The sequence below is a fragment of the Rattus norvegicus genome, chromosome 20 (genome assembly GCF_021556685.1).
Source record: "Rattus norvegicus strain SHRSP/BbbUtx chromosome 20, alternate assembly SHRSP_T2T, whole genome shotgun sequence".
Taxonomy (NCBI): Eukaryota; Metazoa; Chordata; class Mammalia; order Rodentia; family Muridae; genus Rattus; species Rattus norvegicus.
In genome coordinates this window covers 48,045,001-48,068,337 of record NC_141553.1, presented here as the reverse complement: position 1 = coordinate 48,068,337, position 23,337 = coordinate 48,045,001, and the positions used below count along the sequence as shown (strand labels likewise).

At 46.7% G+C, this 23,337-nt stretch overlaps 1 protein-coding gene across 4 annotated transcripts in view; it reads left to right on the top strand.

Moving 5' to 3' along the window:
* Nucleotides 1-23,337, top strand: part of Fig4 (FIG4 phosphoinositide 5-phosphatase) — a 123,524-nt gene that overhangs the window by 1,554 nt on the left and 98,633 nt on the right. For 2 of the 4 annotated variants that reach the window (XM_087597552.1, NM_001047096.1), the window contains exons 2-3: nucleotides 19,927-20,025; nucleotides 21,282-21,405. The exons of 1 other annotated variant lie outside the window; for it this stretch is intronic. Coding sequence is in view for 1 of the 3 variants with exons in the window: in NM_001047096.1 (NP_001040561.1) it covers nucleotides 19,927-20,025; nucleotides 21,282-21,405 (223 nt within the window). In the remaining 2 variants the exon portion in view is untranslated. Of the gene's footprint in view, nucleotides 1-19,926; nucleotides 21,042-21,281; nucleotides 21,406-23,337 lie in introns of all 4 variants that reach the window. One more of the 4 variants, XM_087597551.1, reaches the window with a different exon arrangement.

The following is a 23,337-nucleotide window of genomic DNA, read 5'->3' as shown; positions in this document are numbered from 1 at the left end:
CCCCTGAGAGCATATGGCTCTGGGGTTATGGCTTGTTACTGTGTGGGGCTTTTAGTAGGTCCTGGGAATCTTTACCCACTAAACCAAGTTTCCAGACCAGTAACTATTTGTGTGAGTGTGTGTGTGTGTGTGTGTGTGTGCGCGCGCGCGCGTGTGTGTGTGAATGTGTGAGAGTGTGTGTGTGAGTGTGTGAGTGTGAGTATATATGTGAGTGTGTGTGTGTGTGTGTGTGTGTGTGCATGTGTGTGTGTGTATGCTTGTTGCTATTCATATACAATCTTTGCTTGTCCCCAGGCCATGATGATATTTTGCTTTGTCTCATTGAAAAGATTCACAGTTTTTGCTTTTATGTCACCATCTGTTTTATATTAAAGCCATTTATACATAGTTAGGGCTACTATTGCTATGATGAAACAAATATGACTAATGAAACCTGGCAAAGAATTTATTCAGTTCATACTTCCACATCACCGCCCATCACTGGAGGAAGTCAGGACAGGAACTCACACAGGGCAGTAGCTGATGCAGAGGCCATGGAGGGTGCTGCTTACTTGTTTGCTCCTCAAGGCTTGCTCAGCCTGCTTTCTTATAGACTCCAGGATCCATCAGCTGAGGGATGACATCACCCACAGTGGGCTGGGCCCTCCCCCATCTATTATTAATTAGAAAGAGCCCTACATCTGGATCTTACGGAAGCATTTTCTCAATTGAGGTTCCTTCCATTCATATGACTGTAGCTTGTGTCAAGTCGACATAAAGCTAGCCAGGACAACATAATGCAGGCCTTATGTGTCTTACCTATTGGAACAAGTTACCCCCCAAGTTAGTGGATCTAAACAGCATTTACTATTTCATGTAATTTCAGTAGACTGGGAGTCTGATCTGCTCTGCCTCAAGGTCTCAGAAGTTACAGTTGAAACGTCACCTGTGGTGCAGTTACCTGGAGGTTTAGATGCCAAGGACCAGCCTCAGCATGGAGAGCAGGGAAAAGAACATCTAGAAGTCCAATTGTAGATACAAGTTGTGTTCTGCTTGATACAGCTTTTCCAGTCCGCTCCTCTCTATGTTCTGCTGTCTCCCCGGAGATCTCTCTGTCTATATTCTGCTTGCCTGCTACTCTAAGAGATCTGTCTGTTCTCTTGTGAGTGTGTGTGTGTATGTGTGTGTGTGTGTCTGTGTGTCTGTGTCTGTGTTTGTGAGTGTGTGTGTGTGTATGTGAGAGTGTGTCTGTCTCTCTCTGTGTATGTATGTATGTGAGTGTGTGTGTGTCTGTCTCTCTCTGTATGTGTGTGTCTGTCTCTGTGTGTATGTGTGTATGTGAGTGTGTGTCTGTCTCTCTGTGTATGTGTATGTGTGTGTGTGTGTCTGTCTCTCTGTGTGTATGTGTGTGTGTGTCTGTCTCTCTGAGTGTATGTGTGTGTGTGTGTGTGTGTGTGTGTGTGTGTGTGTGTGTGTGTATCTTTCTGTTCCCCAAGCAGTTCTTTTTATCCTAAATTCTCTGGGTAGTTCATCTCCTGTAGTGGACAAGTCTTTTATTTTACATATCAATGCAGTCATTTACTCTAATTCTTAAGAGACAGGAAGCATACATTTTTTTCTTAACATTGCAAAAGAATTCAGAGATCTGTCCAAGCTGGCTCATACATAGCGTAGCTGCCTTTGTTCTTTAGATTCATGAAGCCCCTCATAATTCATATTGCATCATTATCTTTTTGCACAGTTGAGAAATTACTTATTTTCAAACTCATGTATTTAGAGTTCTTTCCCACAGCCTTAAGGGCTGTCCTGAAGGTCCAAGCGTCTGACGTTTTGCTGAGGCATAGACACACCTTTGTCTCCTGGACTCACACTGTTAGATCATCATGGAGTCACTTGCTGTGGGGCAGCCCCTGTGGGCCTTCTTTCCTGTTCTTGGTTCTTTTCAAGGCAGTAGAGAGGGAGGAGCATTGGTTGGGGGGTAAGACTTGGTCTTATGAGATATTTAGGGCTGCTGTATAGTAAGAAAATGTTTGCTGTCTTAGTTAGGGTTTTACTGCTGTGAACAGACACCATGACCACGGCAACTCTAATAAGGGCAATATTTAATTGGGGCCGGTTTACAGGTTCAAAGGTTCAGTCCATTATCATCAAGGTGGGAACATAGTGTCCAGGCAGACATGGTGCAGGAGGAACTGAGAATTCCATATCTTCGTCCTTAGGCTGCTAAGCAGAATACTGACTCCCAGGCAGCTAGGATGAGGGTCTTAAAGTTTACACCCAGTGACACACCTACTCCAACAAGGCCATACCTACTCTAACAGGGCCACATCTTCTAGTAGTGCCTGTCCCTGGGCCAAGCATGTACAAACCATAACACCTGTCTTAAGTCTAAGTCACTTAGCTTCAGTAGCTAGCCTGCCTGTCTGAGTTCCTCTGAGGTGAGAAGCTGTTTAGCACCTCATCATAAAACAGTAGGGGATAAGTGAAAAGATTTATTGCTGGTGCTTCTTTCTCTGGTCAGTCAGCCAGAAATCTCTTTGGCTAAACTGGTTAACTCTTTATGAACCAGAGAGGAAGGAAAGGAAAAGGATTAAGATGCTGTATATAGGCAAATATGCACAGACACATATACATTCAAACATTCGTACACCCACACTCTGGCTGGACCCAACTATATCAGTCACAATCAACTCCACAAGTATTCATGTATGTTTACGTACACACATGTACCCACAGACAAATATATAGACAAATAGACATATGCATTTGGATGGATGGATGGATGATGGATGGGTGGATGGATGGATGGATGGATGGGTGGATGGATGGATGGATGGATGGAAGGATGGGTGGGTGGATGGATGGGTGGATGGATGGATGGATGGATGGGTGGGTGGATGGATGATGGATGGAAGGATGGATGGATGGATGGAAGGGTGGGTGGGTGGATGGATGGATGGATGGAAGGAAGGATGGATGGAAGGATGGATAGATGGATGGATGGATGGATGGATGGAAGGAAGGATGGATGGAAGGATGGATAGATGGAAGGATGGATAGATGGATGGATGGATGGAAGGAAGGATGGATGGAAGGATGGATGGATAGATGGATGATGGATGGATGGAAGGAAGGATGGATGGAAGGATGGATGGATAGATGGATGATGGATGGAAGGAAGGATGGATGGATGGATAGATGGATGGATGGATGATGGATGGATGGATGATGGATGGATGGGTGGGTGGATGGATGGAAGGATGGATGGAAGGATGGATGGATAGATGGATGGATGGATGGATGGATGATGGAAGGATGGATGGATGGATGGATGGATAGATGATGGATGGATGGATGGATGGATGGAAGGATGGATGGATGGATGGAAGGATGGGTGGATGGATGGGTGGATGGATGGATGGATGGATGATGGATGGAAGGATGGATGGAAGGACGGATGGATGGATGGAAGGATGGATGGATGGGGCAAAGCTCCCCAAGTCAAACCACTCAACCAACAACTTTATTTCTCTTCTCTGTTCTTTTATACCTTGTTAGACAAAAGGTTCTTTAGAAAATTATCTCAGAGATAAAAATGTTACATAAAATGGGCATTACAGAAGGATGTTGATGCTAAGTTCCAAGCAGTGTTTCATTATAACATATTCATTAAAAGTTCAAGGCAACGGTTTTTTACATGGCCTTGCCTTATCATAGTGCATACCTGTGGCTTTATCCTTGGACCTAAATCTTTTTCTTTGAACACAAAAATGTCCTAAGTCTATTTCTCTTTTTAGTGTGACTATGAAAGCTCGTTGTATTTCTTATATGAAGCCTTTACTTACTACTTTGAGGGTTGAGCACATTTTATTCTTGATTCCAAATTTGTTACATCTTTCTAGCAACTAAGACCGTCTCTAAAAACTTCCTAAAATTATTTAAATCAAATCAGAAATTCTATAATCATTATTTATTTGTCTATATAGCATCACTACAAGATGGTACATCTTCATAGATCTACAGAGATCTGCTCAGAAGGGTGGGCTAACACCTAGTGATTTGTTATGTATGCTTAATAATAATAGAGCAAATTAATAGCAGGAATCTTTCCTAAAATGGATTTTTCTTAGGCCTTGCCTAAGAAAATCTACCATAGATTTTAATCCAAGGCAGACCCATCTCAGGAAGATCACCTGTTAGTTTTTACTTCTCCTATGATGGCTCCTGACAGTCATGAACATTAGCAGAGAGGACATTCCTCTGAGGAATGTGAAATATGTCCATTACTATAGAAACAAGCCTTAAGTGGAGGCTCACAGCAGGGCCCTGTCTCAGGGGGAGGAGCCATGTCACTCTGTCTCCACCAGGGCCATGTCAGGCTTGGCACTTAGATGAGAGTGGGATTTATTCCAGGTTACCTGCCCAGCTTGGTAAACTAGGCTGATTGCTAAACAAGCTCCTGAACTTGTCTGTCAGATTCCTTAGGTGTCCTTAGGATGTGGTAACTGGCTCTATGGGTCTTCCATAGGAGAGAGAGGGAGAGAAAGAGAGGGAGGGAAAGAGAGGGAGGAAGAGGAGGAGGAAGGGAGGGGGTTGGAGGGAGGGGAAGAGAGGGAGGAAGGGAGGAGGTTGGAGGGAGGGAAACAGAAACAAGGAAGATGTCATAATGTGTTTTGACACATTGTGGTTTGCCCCTGCAACCTAGGGGCAACCTAGGAGAGAATGGGGGACAAGAGATGCAAAGAACGGACAGTAAGTCAAGAAGTCTGATCAAGCTGACAATTTTTAATTTTTCTCAGGCAGAAGATATACTGGTGGAAGCCAAATGTGGGGAGGGGTTAGGTAACCACAAAAGAATGGGCCTGGCTCGATGACCAGGATATTGGCTGGGTAAATCGGCCAAGCAGGGGGAACAGCAGGGTGGGTTGCCTAGTGACCTGACCACAGTGCTGACCACCAGCACTCAGTGATCTGACAAGTAGATTTATGCTGTCTATTGAATTCAAGCAGAGCTGTGGGTACAGGCTGCTTTGCTTTAGCCTAAGGCTATCACTTGTTCTAACATAAGGCTAGAATACAATTGCTTTTTAACCTGAAGGCTGCTTCTGACATCTCGAGGCTACTCCCAACATGGTGTGACCTCAGAAGTCCTCCTCTGTCATTTCTTCAGCAGCCTGTCTGTTGCCCAGGTTAGCTTTGCTCATTGTGGATGGGACTTTGATCCTGGAGGTTGGTCACTCACTTCCAGGCTGAGATTTACTTTTTCCCCATAAATCAATTGTCCAGTACCAGATGTTGGGCAGGCTCTTTTCTGCGTTGAACTTCTCGTTTTAGATGCAGACATATTTTTCCAACTTATTTGGCTATACTAGAAATTCTGTGTTTTCTTATGATTTTTATAGCATGTTCGTTATAACAGTTTTCATGAAAAGTCCCGTTGAAGGGTCTCTGACGATGGCTCATTCAGTAAAGTGCTTTGTGCCAGCTGGAAAACCAGGTGTTGATCCTTAGCATCTGCATTAGAAGCTGAATGATGGGGAGCAGCTATAATCCTAGCTGTGCAGACATGAGGAGTGCACACCTGTAATCCCAGCTGTGCAGACAGGAGGAGTGCACACCTGTACCCCAGCTGTGCAGACAGGAGGAGTGCATACCTGCAACCCCAGCTGTGCAGACAGGAGGAGTGCACACCTGTAATCCCAGCTGTGCAGACAGGAGGAGTGCATACCTGCAACCCCAGCTGTGCAGACAGGAGGAGTGCACACCTGTAATCCCAGCTGTGCAGACAGGAGGAGTGCACACCTGTACCCCAGCTGTGCAGACAGGAGGAGTGCACACCTGCAACCCCAGCTGTGCAGACAGGAGGAGTGCACACCTGTAATCCCAGCTGTGCAGACAGGAGGAGTGCATACCTGCAACCCCAGCTGTGCAGACAGGAGGAGTGCACACCTGTAATCCCAGCTGTGCAGACAGGAGGAGTGCACACCTGTACCCCAGCTGTGCAGACAGGAGGAGTGCACACCTGCAACCCCAGCTGTGCAGACAGGAGGAGTGCACACCTGTAATCCCAGCTGTGCAGACAGGAGGAGTGCACACCTGTAATCCCAGCTGTGCAGACAGGAGGAGTGCACACCTGTAATCCAGCTGTGCAGACAGACAGGAGAATACTGAGGTTTGTTGGCCAGCCAGCCTAGCCAGTCCTGAGCTCAAGGTTAGAGAGACTGTGTGGAGAGTCATTGAAGAAAATGCCCTGTGTTGACCTTTGGCCTCCATATACTTGTACACATATGCACATATTCCAGGACACACACACACACACACACACACACACACACACACACACACACACACACACACTTCCTGCTAGGATTTAGATTTCACTAAATCTGTGGACTGATTTGGGGAGAATTAAAATGTCACTTAGAAAGGGGGTCACTTCTCTCTTCGCCTCTTGGTCTCTTGCTTGCTTGCCTCAGCACTTCGAAGCTAGATTCGAAGTCACTAGAGAAGACACAACTTTCTCTTCTTTCTTAGGGGAAAAGTCCTCAATCTTCAGTTGTCAATAATGTGCACTGGGTTTCCCGTAGATGCCTTTTATTGGACCAAGGTTCTTTTTCTATTTCTGGTTTGCAGAGAACTGTTTTTTCTTTTTAGATTGATTTATTTGTTTTGTATGAGTACACTGTAGCTGTCCTTAGACACACCAGAAGAGGGTAATCTTTACAGATGGTTGTGAGCCACCATGTGGTTGCCAGGAATTGAACTCAGGACCTCTGGAAGAGCAGTCAGTGCTCTTAACCGCTGAGACATCTCTCCAGCCCCAGCTGAGAACTTAAAAAACAAACAAACAAACAAAAAAAAAACAAAAACAAAAACTGAGGGGCTGGAGAGGTGGCCTAGTGGTTAGGGACCCGGCTGGCCTTCCAGAGGACCTGAGTTTGGTTCCCAGCACCCATGTGGCTGTTCACCACGTCTGCAACTGCAGTCCCCAAGGGCCTTCCTTTGGCTTCTGAGGGTCCTTACTGTACAAACACGATGGACAGACACACATGCAGGCAAACCCTCTCCCCCTGGACACACAAAATATCTTTTAAATTAAAAATGTATGAATAACATGTTGCCATTTCTCCTCTTTACATTCCATTGCCTTAATGTTTTTACTGTAGTCAGTTCATCATCTTATTTTAAATGTTCAACTTTGAATTACAGAAATACAGCTTAGCCTATTATACTGTTTTCACACAGTGGATTCCATGTGCTAGTTAACACTTAAAGACTTTACGTTTAGTTGTTGTTTAATGATATTCCTCAACACCCCCGTTTTAGAACTTTTATATTTACTTCTGTGTGCACATCTGGCAGAGTGCACTGAGTTAGCGGTCACCTCTGGAAGTTAGTTCTCTCCAGCTGTCACATCAGGGGTTCTCTGAGGCTGCCGCCCTTCCACACAGGGCGACCTCAACAGAAAATTATGTCCATTGCTACTTATGACTGTGATTTTGCTTCTGTTATGAACTGTAGTGTAAATATGCTCTCTGGTGGTCTTAGGTGACCCCTGGGAGAGGGTCGTCATCCCCAGACTGAGAACCAGGAGTGCCCACCCACTCAGCTGTCTCTAGCCTCTTGTCTGGCTTTTATGTCTGGGCTCAGGTAGCTTTAGATGCTCCTTCTCCTTCCCGGAGTGCTTATGTATGACTGACTTTCTTTTTCAGTGTCCTTCCTAGTCCACTAGTGAAGCCTGCGTTGGAGTTGCTTTGTGGGTGAGATAAGAGGGCTGTATAGGTTGGTTTTTAATTGATCTTGAGTTTTGATAATTTGTGTTTTTCAAGAAGTTTGCCCATTTCATCTCAGTTTCGAATTTATTGACATCGAGTTACTAATAGTATGTTTTCCCATCCGTATCTTTGGTTTTATGAAAAAAATTTGCCTTTTTGCTCCCGACTAGAGTGTTTTGTATTTTTTTTTTTCCTCTCCGTGTGTGATGGTTAGTTTGATCAGCTTTCTACAACCCAGAATTCCCTGGGAGAAGAGGATCGGCTTGGTCTTGGTTATGTTAATTGAGGTGGGAAGCCCCACCCTCTGTGGGTGGCACCAGTGAGTGGGCGTGGTCCTGGGTTACGTAAGCGTAAAGCAGGTGAGCAGAGAAATGTGCTTTGATTTATTCCTCTGTTTCTAGCTGTTGACACAGTGTAATGGGCCAGCCTGGTGCTCCTGCTGCCATGGTGATGAACTGTAATCCCTCCTGAGCTAAAATTAACCCCTTCTCTCCTGAATTGTCAGGGACTTTTACTCACCGCAAGGGGAAACAAAACTAAGACATTCTTTAGTGACTGCCTGCCATTGAGACATTTATTTGTATGTGTGCATTGCATGCCTAAAGAGAAGAATCCTTTCTGGATAAGCTGTCGTTCATCTGGAACCTATCTCATCATAACAGTTTTCTCAGCTCCATAATCATCAATGATTTCAGTTGGCCACTGTGACCTTGCTTCAGTTAGAAATCAATCAGACAGTGTCTTGGGAGCATGGCTTAGCAAAGACTCTTGCCTCCTGTCTCAGCAATGTTGACAGTCATCAGAAAACAAAACAAACCCAGTGAGGAAGTGTTTCTTACAGTTTCAGAGACACACAGGTCCAAGATCAAGGCACAGGCAGGTTCAGTGTTTGTGAGGGACAGGCTATACCTGCACCATTGAGGAGATGATAAGTCCCTCCTGCCATTTGCTATGGGGTGCCACTCCTGTCCAGATCAAGTCACATCCAGAAGGCCTCGCCTCTTAGCATTGCTGTGTTGGAGTGAGATCTCAGGATACTTAGACCACAGCAACAAGTTCTTTTCCCCTAGCTTCATAAGGTGGATCATGACTTATTTATATTTTTTCTTTCCTGGTTTAAAACTGCAAATATAAGTTAAAAATAACCAAAAACCTAATGACAGATGGAGGGGCTGTTAGTAGCCAGAATAATAGTGTAAGACATCCTTACATTCTGAACATTATATAAGTAGTCTGAAGAATAAGACCATTTGAAAATGACACGGTAGGGGTCAGGGAGACAGCTCAGTGGTTAAGACCCCTTGCCACTCCTGTAGTGGCCCCGAGTTCAGTTTCCCAGCACCCACACTGGGTGGCTCACAGCTACCTGTGACTGCAGCTCTACAGGGTCCAATGCTCTCTTCTGGTCTCTCTGGGAGCCCCTACATGTATATGCCTAATTCACCTCCACACATATAAAAATAAATTATTAAAAAGCTAAGTAATAAGTAGATAATCCATGAATATGATTGGCTATTCAGTTCTTTAATTAAAGCATTAAAGTGGACGTAGACTCCCATTTTTACATTAATGTCTTAGTTGGCAAGTGTTTGAAAGACGTGAGCATACTTGTTTTGGTTGGTGTGAACGTGCGTTTTGGAATTAGAGTAATATAGTTGGCAAGATGGCTGCCTCTCATACCCAGCCTTTATCTGGAGAGGTAACTGGGTGTGTTTGCTCCTACTCGGAAGATCAGTTTGTCACTGTTCCCTGCGCAGAGGTAAATCTTGAGACATCTTTGTCACGGTTCCCTGTGCAGAGGTAAATCTTGAGAGAGGAAGGGAAGGGGTGGTGTATGGCACACAGAAGATTCCAGTCTTTGAAGTTTGAGCTCCCTAGCAGATGTCCCTGCTCCCCTGGCGCCCAGCACCCCCAGTCTGCCTCTTGCTTTGGAGATTGGTTCTAGTCAATGAGAGCGTGAGTTGCTCTAGGGGATTTAGCAGCTCGAAGTTGTCCTGGGTGAGACTGCACTGTGCCTTCCAGTTTATGGGTGCTTAATGGGTGCTGCTCTGAGGTGAGTGCACCCCTAAAAGGATTTGGGGTGCCCTTTATCCCCACACATGTACTTGAGTAAAATAAGAAACCACTCCACAAGGAATGCCTCTTGACCTTTATCACGTGACTGTGGAGCAAGCGAGGAGAGTCAGTGTGGGATGCTTGGCTGAGGGACAGGAGCAGGGGGCCATGGATGTCGTCCGGGAGAGAGAAGCATGGTTACAGCATGTCAGAGATGTGGTTGGGGCGATGGGATTTCACACGCACTTCTGGAGGAAAGAGAAGCTTCCCCATCAGTCAGGCTGGGTACCGCCTGTCAGGGTGGCATGCTTGTGAGACTTGCTGTCCTGCTCTTGGGCTGCATTAACTCCCTGCTCAGTTTGCTAAATTAGATACGGAGACCGAGAGACTGCTGGAAGCAACTTGAAGACGCTCTTTGACAACAGTGTATTTAGTATGGAAGTTCTGCTGAAGTGGAACGTTAACTGAAGCCGCCATACAACCTGAAATCTCTTCCTTCCCTCACATGAGGAGGGAATGATGAATTAGCCTGTCACCCTAAAAGTAGAGAGTGTTAGTCGATTCTGTGCTTCCTTTTCAATGGGTTGCCCATTGTATTCCTTTCCGGTTTCTGATGTCGGTATTTTAGAAACACATCCATCTTTTCACCTCACCACCACTGTCAAAGTTACCAACACGTTTAAGCTCTTCTTTTTTTTTTAAAATAAGTCTTTTTTTAAAAAATATTTATTTATTTATTTTATGTATACAAGCACAGTGTAGCTAGCTGTCTTCAGACACACCAGAAGGGGGCATCAGATCTCATTACAGATGGTTGTGAGCCACCATGTGGTTGCTGGGAATTGAACTCAGGACTCTGGAAGAGCAGTCGGAGCTCTTAACCACTGAGCCATCATCTCTCTAGCCCGTTTTAAGTTCTTCTTGAAGATGATGATTTTCAGAAAAGACTCCCCTCACTTCACTACGGCTAGTGCTGTTTCCAGTATCCAGTTGTCTGCCTCACCCCGCCCCTCAACGAGCTCGGTGCGCTGCAGACAGCAGAGCTGGAGGGGTGGCTGCCCCAGCCCCCTTTGCCTGGTCCTGTGCATTTCACGCGCCTCATTCATAAGAAGTACACTCAGGCTTACATGTCTGATGGGGGGAGATGGTGTGAGCCACTTACTGTGCTTTATAAGACAGTGTGTGTGTGTTTGTGATTGTGTGTGTGTGTGTGTGTGTGTGTGTGTGTGTAAGAGAAGGTGAGATCGAGAGAGAAGAAAAAGAGAGAGGGAGTGGTGCCTGTGGAGGCCAGAAGAGGGTGTCAGGCCCCGAGCGCTGGACTTAGAGGTGGTTGTGTGGGATCTGAACTCCGTCCTCTGGAAGAGCATCACGTGCTCCTCGCTGAGGATTGGTACAGCCCCAGGTGCTGCTCCTTTCAATTCCGAGGTGCTTCTGGGCATCTTATCTTTTCCCTCCCACCATTGGAACTGTGGCCCATCACTGCCAAAGTCTGCACTTAAGATGATCTTTCCTCCCTCCCAAGTCCTGTGCGTTACTATGACTTTATAGTCTGCGTAGCCCCAGATTTTGCCTGGGTATGTCAAGCTCCTTCCAGCACATTTACGTCCTAGGTATTGTATAGATTTCATCTTGATGCATGGCTCTGATCGCACTGCTGTTCCCCAGTCTTGTGCACAGCCGACCCTGGGTTCCTCCTTCAAGGACACGGTGTTTTTTCTCCTTGATAATGTCCCTGTTTTCCTGGATCACACCAGTTCCCGTTTGTTTGTTTGTTTTTGGTCTATACATGTCTAAAAATGTCTAGGCCTTTTCTAAGATTAATTCTGAAATAGAGGACCACCAGACTATGATACTTTTTATCTCCAAGGCTATATGTGTGGCTTTTACTGTTATGTCGAATTGCTTGAATTTTTTTTTTTTTTTTAAAGAGAAACATCCAGTAACTGAAAGTACATTATGCTGTAAAATTCTGAAACTGGTCAGGTGGGTATGGTTTAGCTTCCCAAGAATGATTCTCTCTAGGTGCCACTGAGCCATCCGTACTACTGTCTTTATCCATGAGCTGTGCAGAGTTCCGGACTCATGGTGGCAGTGGCACCTCTTGCCGCTTTATTTGAACACCTGTGTGCTCTCAGTGTATCGTACCATCTGGTAACGGGCCCAGTGCAGGTCCACAGCCCGTTTCCTTAGACTTGATTGCAAAGATGTAGCCATAAGCAACAGAGTCTGAATTACAAAACAGTGCACCTTGCTGCCACTCTCCACTGAGGCTGATAGTTTAGTCCTGAATTATATACTGAAACGAATGCTGTCTTTTAATTGGATGTTATTGTCCACCTCTCTGTCATAACTGCTGCACCTGAGAATTTCTAATGTTATCTTGTTTTTTATATTTTTATCATCTAACTATTTCATAAATTGTGTTTTGATTGTATCCACACCCTTCCTCCTCCAGCTTTTCCCAGACCCACCCTACCTCTGGCTTCCTTCGACTTTGTTCTGCTTTTTCTAGATAATAACCTATTGAGTCCAGTTTGTGCTGCCTGTGTCCTACCTAGGTGTGGGGACACCCACTGAAGTGTGGTTGACTTACCAGAGCCCATGCCCTTAAGAAGAATGGACTTTCCTTTCTCTAGGAGCCATCCACTGTCCATAGCTTCTCAGGGGTGAGGGCTCATAGTCCCCCCATCCTCATCGCCCCATGTTGACTGGCTTGATTTTGTGCTTGTTTTGTACAAGCAGTCAGAGCTGCTAGGGCTTGAGTACAGAGGTCCTATCATGTCCTGAAGACACAATCTTGTTGTAGTGCTCCCAACTTCTGACTCTTCTAGAACAGACTCTTTCTGCTCCTTCTGCCACCTTGGTCCTTGAACTGCGTGTGCACATGTTGCTCCAGACATCCTAGTCGTGAACTTCTGCATTAGTTGTTGTCTGCTGCGAAATGAAACTTCTCCGGTGCGATTTGAGAGCTGTCCTCATCTGCGGGTAAAGGACAGTTTGATACTGTGTCCATTTAGCAGGAAAACCGTAGGGTCACCTCTGGTGAGGGTGAGCTTTTCAGCAGTGGGCTATGGCCAGCTGTACAGCATCAGCCAGGAGTTCCCTCCTCCAGACCAGACTCCAATCCAGCCAGAGAGCAGCTGGTCACCCCAATCCAGCCAGAGAGCAGCTGGTCACCCCCAATCCAACCAGAGAGCAGCTGGTCACCCCCAATCCAGCCAGAGAACAGCTGGTCACCCCCAATCCAGCCAGAAAGCAGCTGGTCATACCCAATCCAGCCAGAAAGCAGCTGGTCACCCCAAACATTCTTGCTGCTATCGAAGCCTTGGCATATGGGGAGGGGTGGAAATTAGGGGTGATGAGGAAGTGAGGAGAGGGGTAAATAACTCTAAGAATCTTGGAAAAAGCCATATAAAAATCTATTTTATAAGCCATGCATATGAAACATATATGAATTTATGTAGCTATATATAACTATATATGAATCAAGAATATAAATATATGTTGTTGTAAAATTATAATAAATAAAAGGCTGTCTTGTTTCCCGCTCTAGGCCTGGCACTGCAATCTTAAGTCTCAGTCAGCAAAGCGTCTCACCCGCTCTGCTCCACCCCATATCACAATGCCGAAGGCCTCTCTCTGAGCCTGGCAGCCATCTCTCTACCCATCTAGTTCCCAAGGCAGGTTTCCATGCCAGAAACACACGTCCCCATTCTGCGGTGGCCCAGTGTCTCTAGCCGCTGCACACTTTCTTACACTTAAATCACCACATGAAAGAACACACAACACAATAACCTTTGACCCAGATATAATTGCCCACCTAAACATACAAAGCCCTGTACACACCCATCCCTTAAGAACATTAATAACAACCTGTAAAGGTACAGCGTGGAATCTTAACGTCAACCTCCATGTTGTCTCCACCAGGGCTTCTCTCCTCCCTCTCCTCTTTCGTTCCCATCTCCTCCTCTTCCTTCAAACTTTTCTCCTGGCTCTCCTTCCTTCTCATCCAATGACAGGCCTCCTTCTATCTTGTACCTGCCTCACCTGTGACATCATCCCACAAAAATATATGACTTTAATTGTATAATATCTTATATAGAGGATAATGCTCTTCCCATCATCCCTAAGTTGCCGACTAAGCAGAGACAAGTATCCGTTCCCCGGAGCTGTTGGTCAGAGCTGTGCTGCAGACCCCTAAGCAGTGCAGGTCTGTCATTCTGTTCAGTAGAACTTGATTGTCAGAGCCTGCTGCCGGAGACATAACAGAACAGAAAATACCAAGGTGGTACTGAGTGGGAAGCTCCCCCTGCCGGCTAGTTTTCATAGCACGAGAAGGAGGTGCTGTGCGGGCTGCTAGGGGTGGAGTGGGATGGAGTGGGCGGGGCGGGATGGGCGTGGCGGGGCGGGGCCAGCTGCGAACCCCGTAAATGTCAACAATGAGGCAAGGTACCATCTTAGTCTTGATTTTTACTCTGAACCTTGCAGAAACGTGTGCTGACTTTGCATTGTTGTTTTGTCTTTGTTTTTTTATTATTTATTTATTTATTTTTGTTTCTTTTTTGGTGGGGGATGTGAGTGATGTCTTTTTTATCTTCTGAAATACTCTGGGGTCCAAGGAACCCCAATCTTCCATTCCTGCTGGAGGCTCGTTTATGTAAATGGTTTCTCTTCTTGGGTAAGCTTTTCCCTTTGCAGTTATTCTCCTGCCTCCTCCCATGCCCCTGGCTTTTCCTAACACGAGGCATGCTGTGGTTCAGGGATGTTTCTGAGGGTCAGAAGAATTTGCTCTCCCCGCTTTCTCAGAATCCTGCCCATGTGCCAGGCAAGACTCTTCTTTTCTCTACGTGTGAAATTTTATCCAGCAAGTCTACGAGTGTTTTCCTTTGTTCTGTTTTGTCTCATTCTGGTTTTGCTTAGGTTTCCTGGCTTTCTTATTCCTCATGGCTGTATCTTTTTCTAGTGAAATTTATTCACATTGTTGGTGTTCACTAGAGTCTTTCTCTTTTGGGTATAGAAAGCATCTTTTGTAATTCCGGTCTAGTGGCCATGTGTCTCCCTCACTTGTCCTTACACAGAAGGCCTTTCCTTCCACTGTGAAGGAGAACCTCACTGGCTGCGATAATCTTGGTTTATAGATTATTTTTTTCAGGACCCAACATATATCATTTCCACACCCTCCTGACCTTTAGCGTCCTTCTGAGAAGTCTGCTGTTAGTCTCTAATGTTACTTGACATCCCCCTCTTGCTCAGCGTAATGCTTCCTCTTTGTCCTGTACTCTAAACAGCCTAACCTGAGTGTATCTGGCAGTGCACTTCTATGGTCATGTGGGTTTGAAGGTCAGAATGTTTCTTGTACCTGGATATCATGTCTTTCTCAAGATTTGGGAAGTTAAGTCTGTTTTCTGATACAACTCAGGGTCACCAGCCCAGGGGGGACAGTGACCACAGAGGGCTGGGTCCTCCCATATCAATCACCAATGGAGAAAATGATCCATAACTTTGCCCATAGGTCAGTGTGGTGGAGGAATTTTCTAAATTGAGCCTCCTTTTTCCCAAGTGACTCTAGCTTGTGTCAGCCCAACAACAACAACAAAACAAAAACAAAAACAAAAACAAACAAAACAAAACAAAACAAAACTAACCAGGACACCCAAAGTGGTACTAACAGCCGGTAAATCCAGGCAAGGGGTCAGGGTGTTCACCGCATGGTTAGCTTACTGTAGATTTGGAAAAAATGGGAAAAAGCAATGAAAAAGAATTTAATCTTCCACATGAGGAGATCCATATTGAGTGATATCGTTCAGTATGACACAGTGACACAGTGTGAGTTTGCACAGTCACAGAATTGCTGTATTCAACAGGGAGAAAATGGGGTTGAGTGGAAACACCTCTTTCTGGAAAAATTACTTCCACTACCACCACCACCACCACCACCACCACCACCACCACCACCACCACCACCACCACCACCACCACCACCATCATCATCAATCCAAATCAGTACTAGAGTGGATTTTGGCCATCCATCAGAGGGCAGTGCAGTGATTCTCATCCTCCTCATTCAAAGCCTCAGAACAGTGTCCACACGAGGGCGCCATTCTCTGCACAAATCCTTTTAAGAGAGCAGTTCTGAGGGCAGAGGCCAGTGCCCACTCACGGGTCTCAGTCTGTGGACTGTTTCTTTACCTTTCAGCTCTTCCAACTCCCAGAACGTCTGGATGTGAGAGTAAAGAGCTAGCTTCTTACGTGAGCCCCAAAGGATGCTAACACGTTTGCCGATGCCCACCCTGGAGTCAAGATCTTTGTCTCTTTTACTATGACCTGCCTTAGCATAACCTTACTGCAGTTCATATTTAATCCTCAGGGTCTATAACAACAAGGGACTGCATGTGGAGTCTTTACCTCTATGAAAGCTGACATGACTCCTTAGCCGAGGGGCTGGCTGAGCAGATCCATCTTTCTGTGTGTTTGCCCAGGGAAAGCATTAGTGTAGACGACAGAGAAGATTGTCCAGCAGGGAAAGGGGATTCTGAGCTATGTGGGTCATTCTCCTAGCTCCAATGCCTGTGGCGATAGATTGCCCTGGAAGGGAAAACCATGGAGCTTAGTGGAAGGGAGCTTCAAGTTCGTGAGGGGTATAGAATTAGCCCAAGTGGGTAGCCCGCTAGCCATAAAAATGTACATGAGGCCTTTGGAAGTAGCTAGTAAGTGCGTATATAACACAGTGCTTTGGGCTGAGTGGTACCGTGGTTCATCATTGTCTCTTCATACTCTTGTTTAGAAGTCCTTCAAGGAGAAGCACAGTATCTGGACAGCACTGTCTCCCTGGATGACTTACTCTGACCATCTTCAAGGGAGGGAAGTGCCTGTGTTCTGGGCCTTTCAGTGCACCATGTATGGTTGCTACGTCGTCTGTAGTTGTCTCTCCTAGGATAACAATGGATGTAAGATTGGTATATCTTCCCAGGCTGGTCCCATTTTGGAACTACAGTGCAACTTGCTCCCCTTTGGGAGGGCATTCCCCTTCTATTGTTATTATTGATTATTTTGTCCTTTTCCTCAACTATTCTGAGAGCCTGTTCCCTGTGAGGGTCTGCTCCCTGTGAAGGTCTTCTCCCTATAAGGGCCCGTTCTCTGTAAGGGCCCGTTCTCTGTAAGGGCCCGCTCCCTGTGAGGGTCTGCTCACTGTGAGGGCCTGCTGCCTGTGAGGGCCCGTTCTCTGTAAGGGCCTGCTCCTTGTGAGGGTCTGCTCACTGTGAGGGTCTGCTCCCTGTGAGGGCTTGCTCCCTGTGAAGGCCTGTTCTCTGTGAGGGCCTGCTCCCTGTGAGGGCCTGCTCCCTGTGAGGGCCTGTTCCCTGTGAGGGCCTGCTGCCTGTGAGGGCCTGCTCCCTGTGAGGGCCTGCTGCCTGTGAGGGTCTGCTCACTGTGAGGGCCTGTTCTCTGTGAGGGTCTGCTCCCTGTGAGGGTCTGCTCCCTGTGAGGGTCTGCTCCCTGTGAGGGCCTGCTCCCTGTGAGGGCCTGCTCCCTTCGAGGGCCTGCTCCCTGTGAGGGTCTGCTCCCTGTGAGGGTCTGCTCCCTGTGAGGGTCTGCTCCCTGTGAGGGTCTGCTCCCTGTGAGGGTCTGCTCCCTGTGAGGGCCCGTTCTCTGTGGGGACCTGCTATCTGCAAGGGGAACACTCTACCCAGTGTGTCAGGTGCTCTGTGAGCATCTGGCTTCATCTTGATTTTGCTGTAAACACAGCAATCTCTCTCTGGCCTTTTCTTGCTAGGTGCTCTTCTGGGCACTGTTTATCTTCATGACCTCAGGAAGGTAGCTCCCTTTCTGGTAACAAGTATAAATAGCTTGTAAATTTCTTCCTCATTCATTTGGCTGGCTGTTTTATCTGGGTGGTCACCCTACCTCTAGGCAGTGAGTTGAGGCTCATACTGAGATTCCGAGTTTCTCCCCCTCACTGCCTTGAGTCCTGTTTCTGTATGCCCTGACTCTGTTTCCCAGTTGTTATTAGAATCACTTTATTTCCACCTCCTCACAACTGGCAGTGTCAGGAGACCCTGCCTATTCTAGGATTCGAGGGGCTAAGCACGTCAGCTAGCCATCCTCTAACTGGTATGGGCCAGCATAAGGTTGTTCTTCATAACCTGTGGGCAGATCAGACCTTTATAAACAAAGCCACTGTTGCTTAGCAGCAGGATACATTCTGAGAAATGTGTCCTTAGATGAGTTTCACTGCAAACATATTAAAAAACTTACCCACACTAAGACATAGTTGTGTTTCTATTAGACAATGCAATCTTGTGTCCCCATCCAACACGAGGGCATCTTTAACAAGATATTATAATGTTATTCTGTGACACATATACACTTAATAAAAACTTCTTTGAGGTTTATTTATCTTATACATTTAGATAGAAAACATTGTAACAGAATTCTGCATTCTGTTACTTCTTAAAATCGTACTCATTCTTGAAGTCCCGGTGCTGGACTCTTCCTTCACCAGCTGCCCACTTGGGACTTCTCCGCTTTGGCCTCCAATGGCAGATGATCTCCAGTTGACTTCAGTGCAGACAGCTGTATTTAGTATTAACTGATTTTATCTGTACCTCACATAACCAGTGAGATGGTAAGATCCCGGCCATGATGGCAGTGTCTTTTCAGTGTGAAGAGTGTTACTTTTTGAAGGACATGTTTGAAGCAGAATATCTTTGCATTATTTTCGCTAATGAAATTTTACTTATCTTCTTTAAAGTAGTTTAAGAATAATTGAATTAGGGAGATAGATTGGCAGAGTGCATGGGGCTCTCGGTCTGACTCTTAGACCACCAAAAAATAAAGCAATCCACTTAGTTTTGCTTATGAATTTTATGTTTAAATACAGGATTACTATTTTTGGCATTGTTATTATCTATATCACGCCCAGTGATGCATCAGCTAAGCCTGCTGTGTTCAGGGGTGTGATGACTATTGTTTCCAGTAACTTCTTTGAGAAAGGCACTGGGGACTTATGGTCCCACGTTTTGACTCTCTGGCGGTGTCCGGGTGCTGTCTATACACCGGCTGCAGGGTTGTGGGGAGCAAGGTGAAGTCCAGGACGGGGAGACCATATCTAAGGGGCAGCAGTGCGAGGCTGGAAGGGGAGAGTGGGGTGTGGGCTGAGCAGGACCTAGGTCTAGCTCTGAGTGCGGAGGGCGGGGAGAAGAGAAAGCCTTCTTTGGGAGTCTTAATGCTACAGCTTAGGTGAAGGCTTTCCTCATGGCAATCTTTAATGAAGCAGCTCCCTGAAATGATCCTAGCTTGTTCATGTTTCTTTATTGGGGGGTGGATGTGAATGCATATGTTTTATTTGGGATGAAGCAGGGATTATATAATTTTGGGGAAGGGCATGAGAATATCCTGGAAGGGAAGGCCATTGGCTATTGAGATGCCTCATTAGCATGGAGAGGCTGTGTTACATGACTGACTCTCCGTGGTCATCATCTTAGCTGAGGGTCTTGTTTCGTCTTCCAGAGCAGGTGTGGAGGCAGGAGCAGCTCCATTCACGGCATCTCAAACCTCTGAGATTCCCAGGGTTTGAGCATGCTCATCTCCCAAGTCCCATACTTGTCTGGTGGCATGGCCCACGTGTCCTGCAGGGACTGGGCACCCTTGCAGTCCCCTTGTGGGGGCAAGCCCTCAGAGCTGCTCCCTCACAGCCATTTTCCTCCTCGACACAGAAGGCTTTCAGACTTATTTGTCAGACTATAATATTTCATAGCTATAATTGTCTAAACTTCCTAATTATATGTTGAGTTTGCTAAGGCTGGTCAGCACTGCTGCGTCCAGACAAAGCTTAAACATCACGTAAGCCAGTCTCCAACATTGTAATAGAATTAAATTCCTCTGACCTGGGTCCTGGGCTTACTCCAGACATCAGAATGACACTTATCATGAAGCTCTAAGAACATTTCAATTTACAAATTGACCTTTTGAATCGAGCCCTCCAGTCCTCTAGTTGTGCATAACCAACATAGGCTTTAAAAAGCAACCCGACTTTATTAATGCGTCTTCAAAATGTAACATGGTTATAAAACGTCTGTAGGGCAAAATGCCTTTAGAATGACCTTCTCTCTCCTTACAGAGATACTTTCTAGTCGGGAGCAATCATGCGGAAACAAAGTTCCGAGTCCTGAAGATTGATAGAACAGAACCAAAGGATTTGGTGGTGATTGACGATAGGGTGAGTTTCAGGCCTGCCCTCGAGCCCCTCATGCAGGGGCTGCAGTGTGTGTGTGTGCTTGGAGGAGGCGAAATCGCAGCTCTTAGTGGGACAGTGCCTGGGGTTCCTCCTGCTATATTTTTGTCACATTATTTTAATCACACCCCTCACTTTTCTAATTACCTTCTAGCAATTACTGGTGCTGAGAAATTAGGCAGATTATACTTTGCCCTTCAGTTTGATTTGTTTCTGAGAGCACTCATTCCCCTAGGAAGACAAGGAAGATCTTTTCCTAATCCACTGACCTTTTAAGGATTCAGTGTGACTAACATTGCTCTACCAGGGTGTGTATCACTGTGCTCAGTACAGACGTTTGAAGGCTTGCCGTACACTAAGAAACGCTGAACAAGTGCTCTGCAGGTCCTGAGTTGTGTAGACTCAGGAGTGCAAAGGCTTCCTTCATGCAGCACAAGAGCGTGAGGCTGTTAGTCAGAAGTGCCACGTAGGGTAGTGGTGCTGACCGGTTAATCTTTGGCAAACCAAATGAGGGCACTTATTCTTTGTGTTGAATTTCCTAGATAAATATTTCTGAATGCACATAGGTTCCAGTTTTGTGAAACACAGTAGTAGTCATAGTTTGGAATAGTTTTCAGTAAATCTTTGCAGAAGGATGTCCCGTGTTCTAACGATTGTGGATAGATTCACTATTAGGGTTTTTCATGTCCCTGGATCTGCCCGGAAGCTTCTATTAATATAGCGGACTGTTCTTGGCTTTACATGGTACCTGGGCTGATTGGTCAGGGAGACCCTGGAGGAGCTGACAGTTATGGGCCACCTCATACAAATGCACGTCTAGTTGAGGGTTTGCGTCTCAGTTTAAGGGGTTCACAAACTTACTGAAGTGGGCGGGTCCCTTTGATCTCGGAATCTCAGTTCACACTCGAGCTTTGACCTCATTTTCTTTTTTTTTTTTTTTTTTTTTTTGGTTCTTTTTTTTTCGGAGCTGGGGACCGAACCCAGGGCCTTGAGCTTCCTAGGTAAGCGCTCTACCACTGAGCTAAATCCCCAGCCCCCGACCTCATTTTCAAACACAGCAGTGTGAGCCAGGCGCCAGCCTTACGTGTTGTTACAAACCCGCTGCCTTTCGCCAGTGCTGGCTTCGCCATATGTTACACAGTCCACAGAACCATTTGCAGGTCCTGCAGGCAACTTGCAGAGGCAAATAAATAACCCCAGGGGAGCAGCCGTCTCACCGGTGGCCCGTGCTTGTCTCACAGCACGTGTACACGCAACAGGAAGTGCGGGAACTTCTTGGCCGCCTGGATCTGGGAAACAGAACAAAGCTGAGCCAGAAAGGATCCTCCGGGTTGTTTCGAGCCGTCTCCGCGTTTGGTGTCGTAGGTAAGACGCGTGCCTCCCTTGTCTCCTCTCTGTGTTGGTACAGACGGCTTAAAGAGAGCCCATCCGGCTCTGCAGCTATGGCTCTGGCCGCTTCAGTCATCATTATCAGTCTATAGACACTTGAACGACATCCGAGTATGTGTTCCGCACTGTCAGGTTTACATAGACGGAAACGAATAGGGAAAGGCTTGGTGGTATCGAGTCTGGCCTCTGTGGGGTGATAGCTTGACTTACAGATACAGTAAGACTTGGACAGGGCAGGCCGCAGTGTAGCCTGTCACAGACTCTGGATGAGGCCCCACTTGGATGTTTCTGTTGCTGTGTTAGTAGGATGACCACAAGCAACTTGGGGAAGTGGTTTACTTGGCTTATGTTTATAGTTCGTCATCCAGAGAAGGCAGGGCAGGAACTCAGGCAGGAGCTAGAGGCAGGGATGAGGCTGAGGCCATGGAAGACTGCTTGCTGCTTACTGGCTTGCTCCTCATAGCTTGGACAGCCTGCTTTCTTACACCGTCTGGACCACCGGCCCAAGGGTACCACCCGCCGCGAGCTGAGCCCTCCACAATACAGGCCAGTCCTGGAGAAGCATTTTCATGATTAAGATTTCTTCTCGACAGACGACCCTAGCTTGTGTCAAGTTGACACCAGCCAGCACAGTGAGCGTTTTCTTACTCACTGAGAAAGTTTCTTCAGAATCACAGAGGGAAAGATTCTATTCTGACTGTGTGGTGTAAATCATGTGACTCAGAGATGTGGGTTCCATTTATAGCAAGTTCAGTAGATAAGGGATTCCAAGTTGTGCTAGCTTTGCAGGAAACTGGACTTTAGTTCACCTCAAAGACCTGATGCTGATCCCTTCTCCAACCTCTCCGAGGCAGGGTCTCCCTGTCTGGCCTGTGTGCCTGGAACTCACAGAGCTCCTCCGGCCTCTGCGTCCCAAGTGCCTCCAGGTAGCCTGACAGTGATCACTTTGAGCACAGTCTGCTTTAGCCTGTGCCTGCTTTGTACCATTCCATCCCGCTCTGCCCCCGTCCCTTCCCTGCTCTGAGATGCTGTGTGCTCCCCTCCTCGGGACAGGCTGTGAAACCCATCTTTACTGTGCCATGACACGAATTGCTTTCATGGATGTGAGAAAGCGGCCCAAGGAAGGTCTCTTGGTTTGCCGTAGGAGGGCACAGTCCTTCATGGCAGGGAGTCACGGCAGCAGTGACAGGAGGCAGCTGGTCACATCGCATCCATGTCAGGAAGCAGAGAGGAGTGAACCCTGGTGCTCAGCCCAGCGTCTCCCAGCTTTCCCGTTCATTCAGTGCTCGCCCCAGCCTGTGAGTGGTAACGCACACTTTCAGAGTGAGCCCTCCTGCCTCGGTCAGTCCACTCCGGGAACGGTCTCACAGACTGGCCCAGAGATTTGTCTCCTAGGTGACATCAGCTATCACAGATAGCCCTGTACCTGACTGGGCTAGGACAGAGGCAAGAAGCCAACACAGACAAGGCAACTGTAGGCTATAATTACACAGCCAAGTCACACCAAGATCAGTCATGCTGGAGTTTGTATGACTCAGATCTGGAATGGCAGGAGAGCTTTCAAGGAGCAGAAATTTACACTGCATCCTGAGGAAAAGAGGGAAGACAGGCAAGGGCTCCATAGGAGCGACAGCAGAGGCCGTAGGTGCCCGGGTACCTACAGGATCTGGGGTGTTGGCAAGTAGTCGCCATGGCAAAGGCAGGCTGCCCAGGGCTTTGGAGAGCTCAAACATAAACGCACAGCATTCGCATCATAGCTTCTCACTGCTGGAACTTCTTAAACCCGCTCTAGCACATACCGGGTCATTGCTACTGATGTTAACGATTACTATGGACTTCATGTCATTTCAAGTTTCCAATTAGCACTTTCTATTTAACTCTGCTTATTGAAACTTTTACTATTCTCTG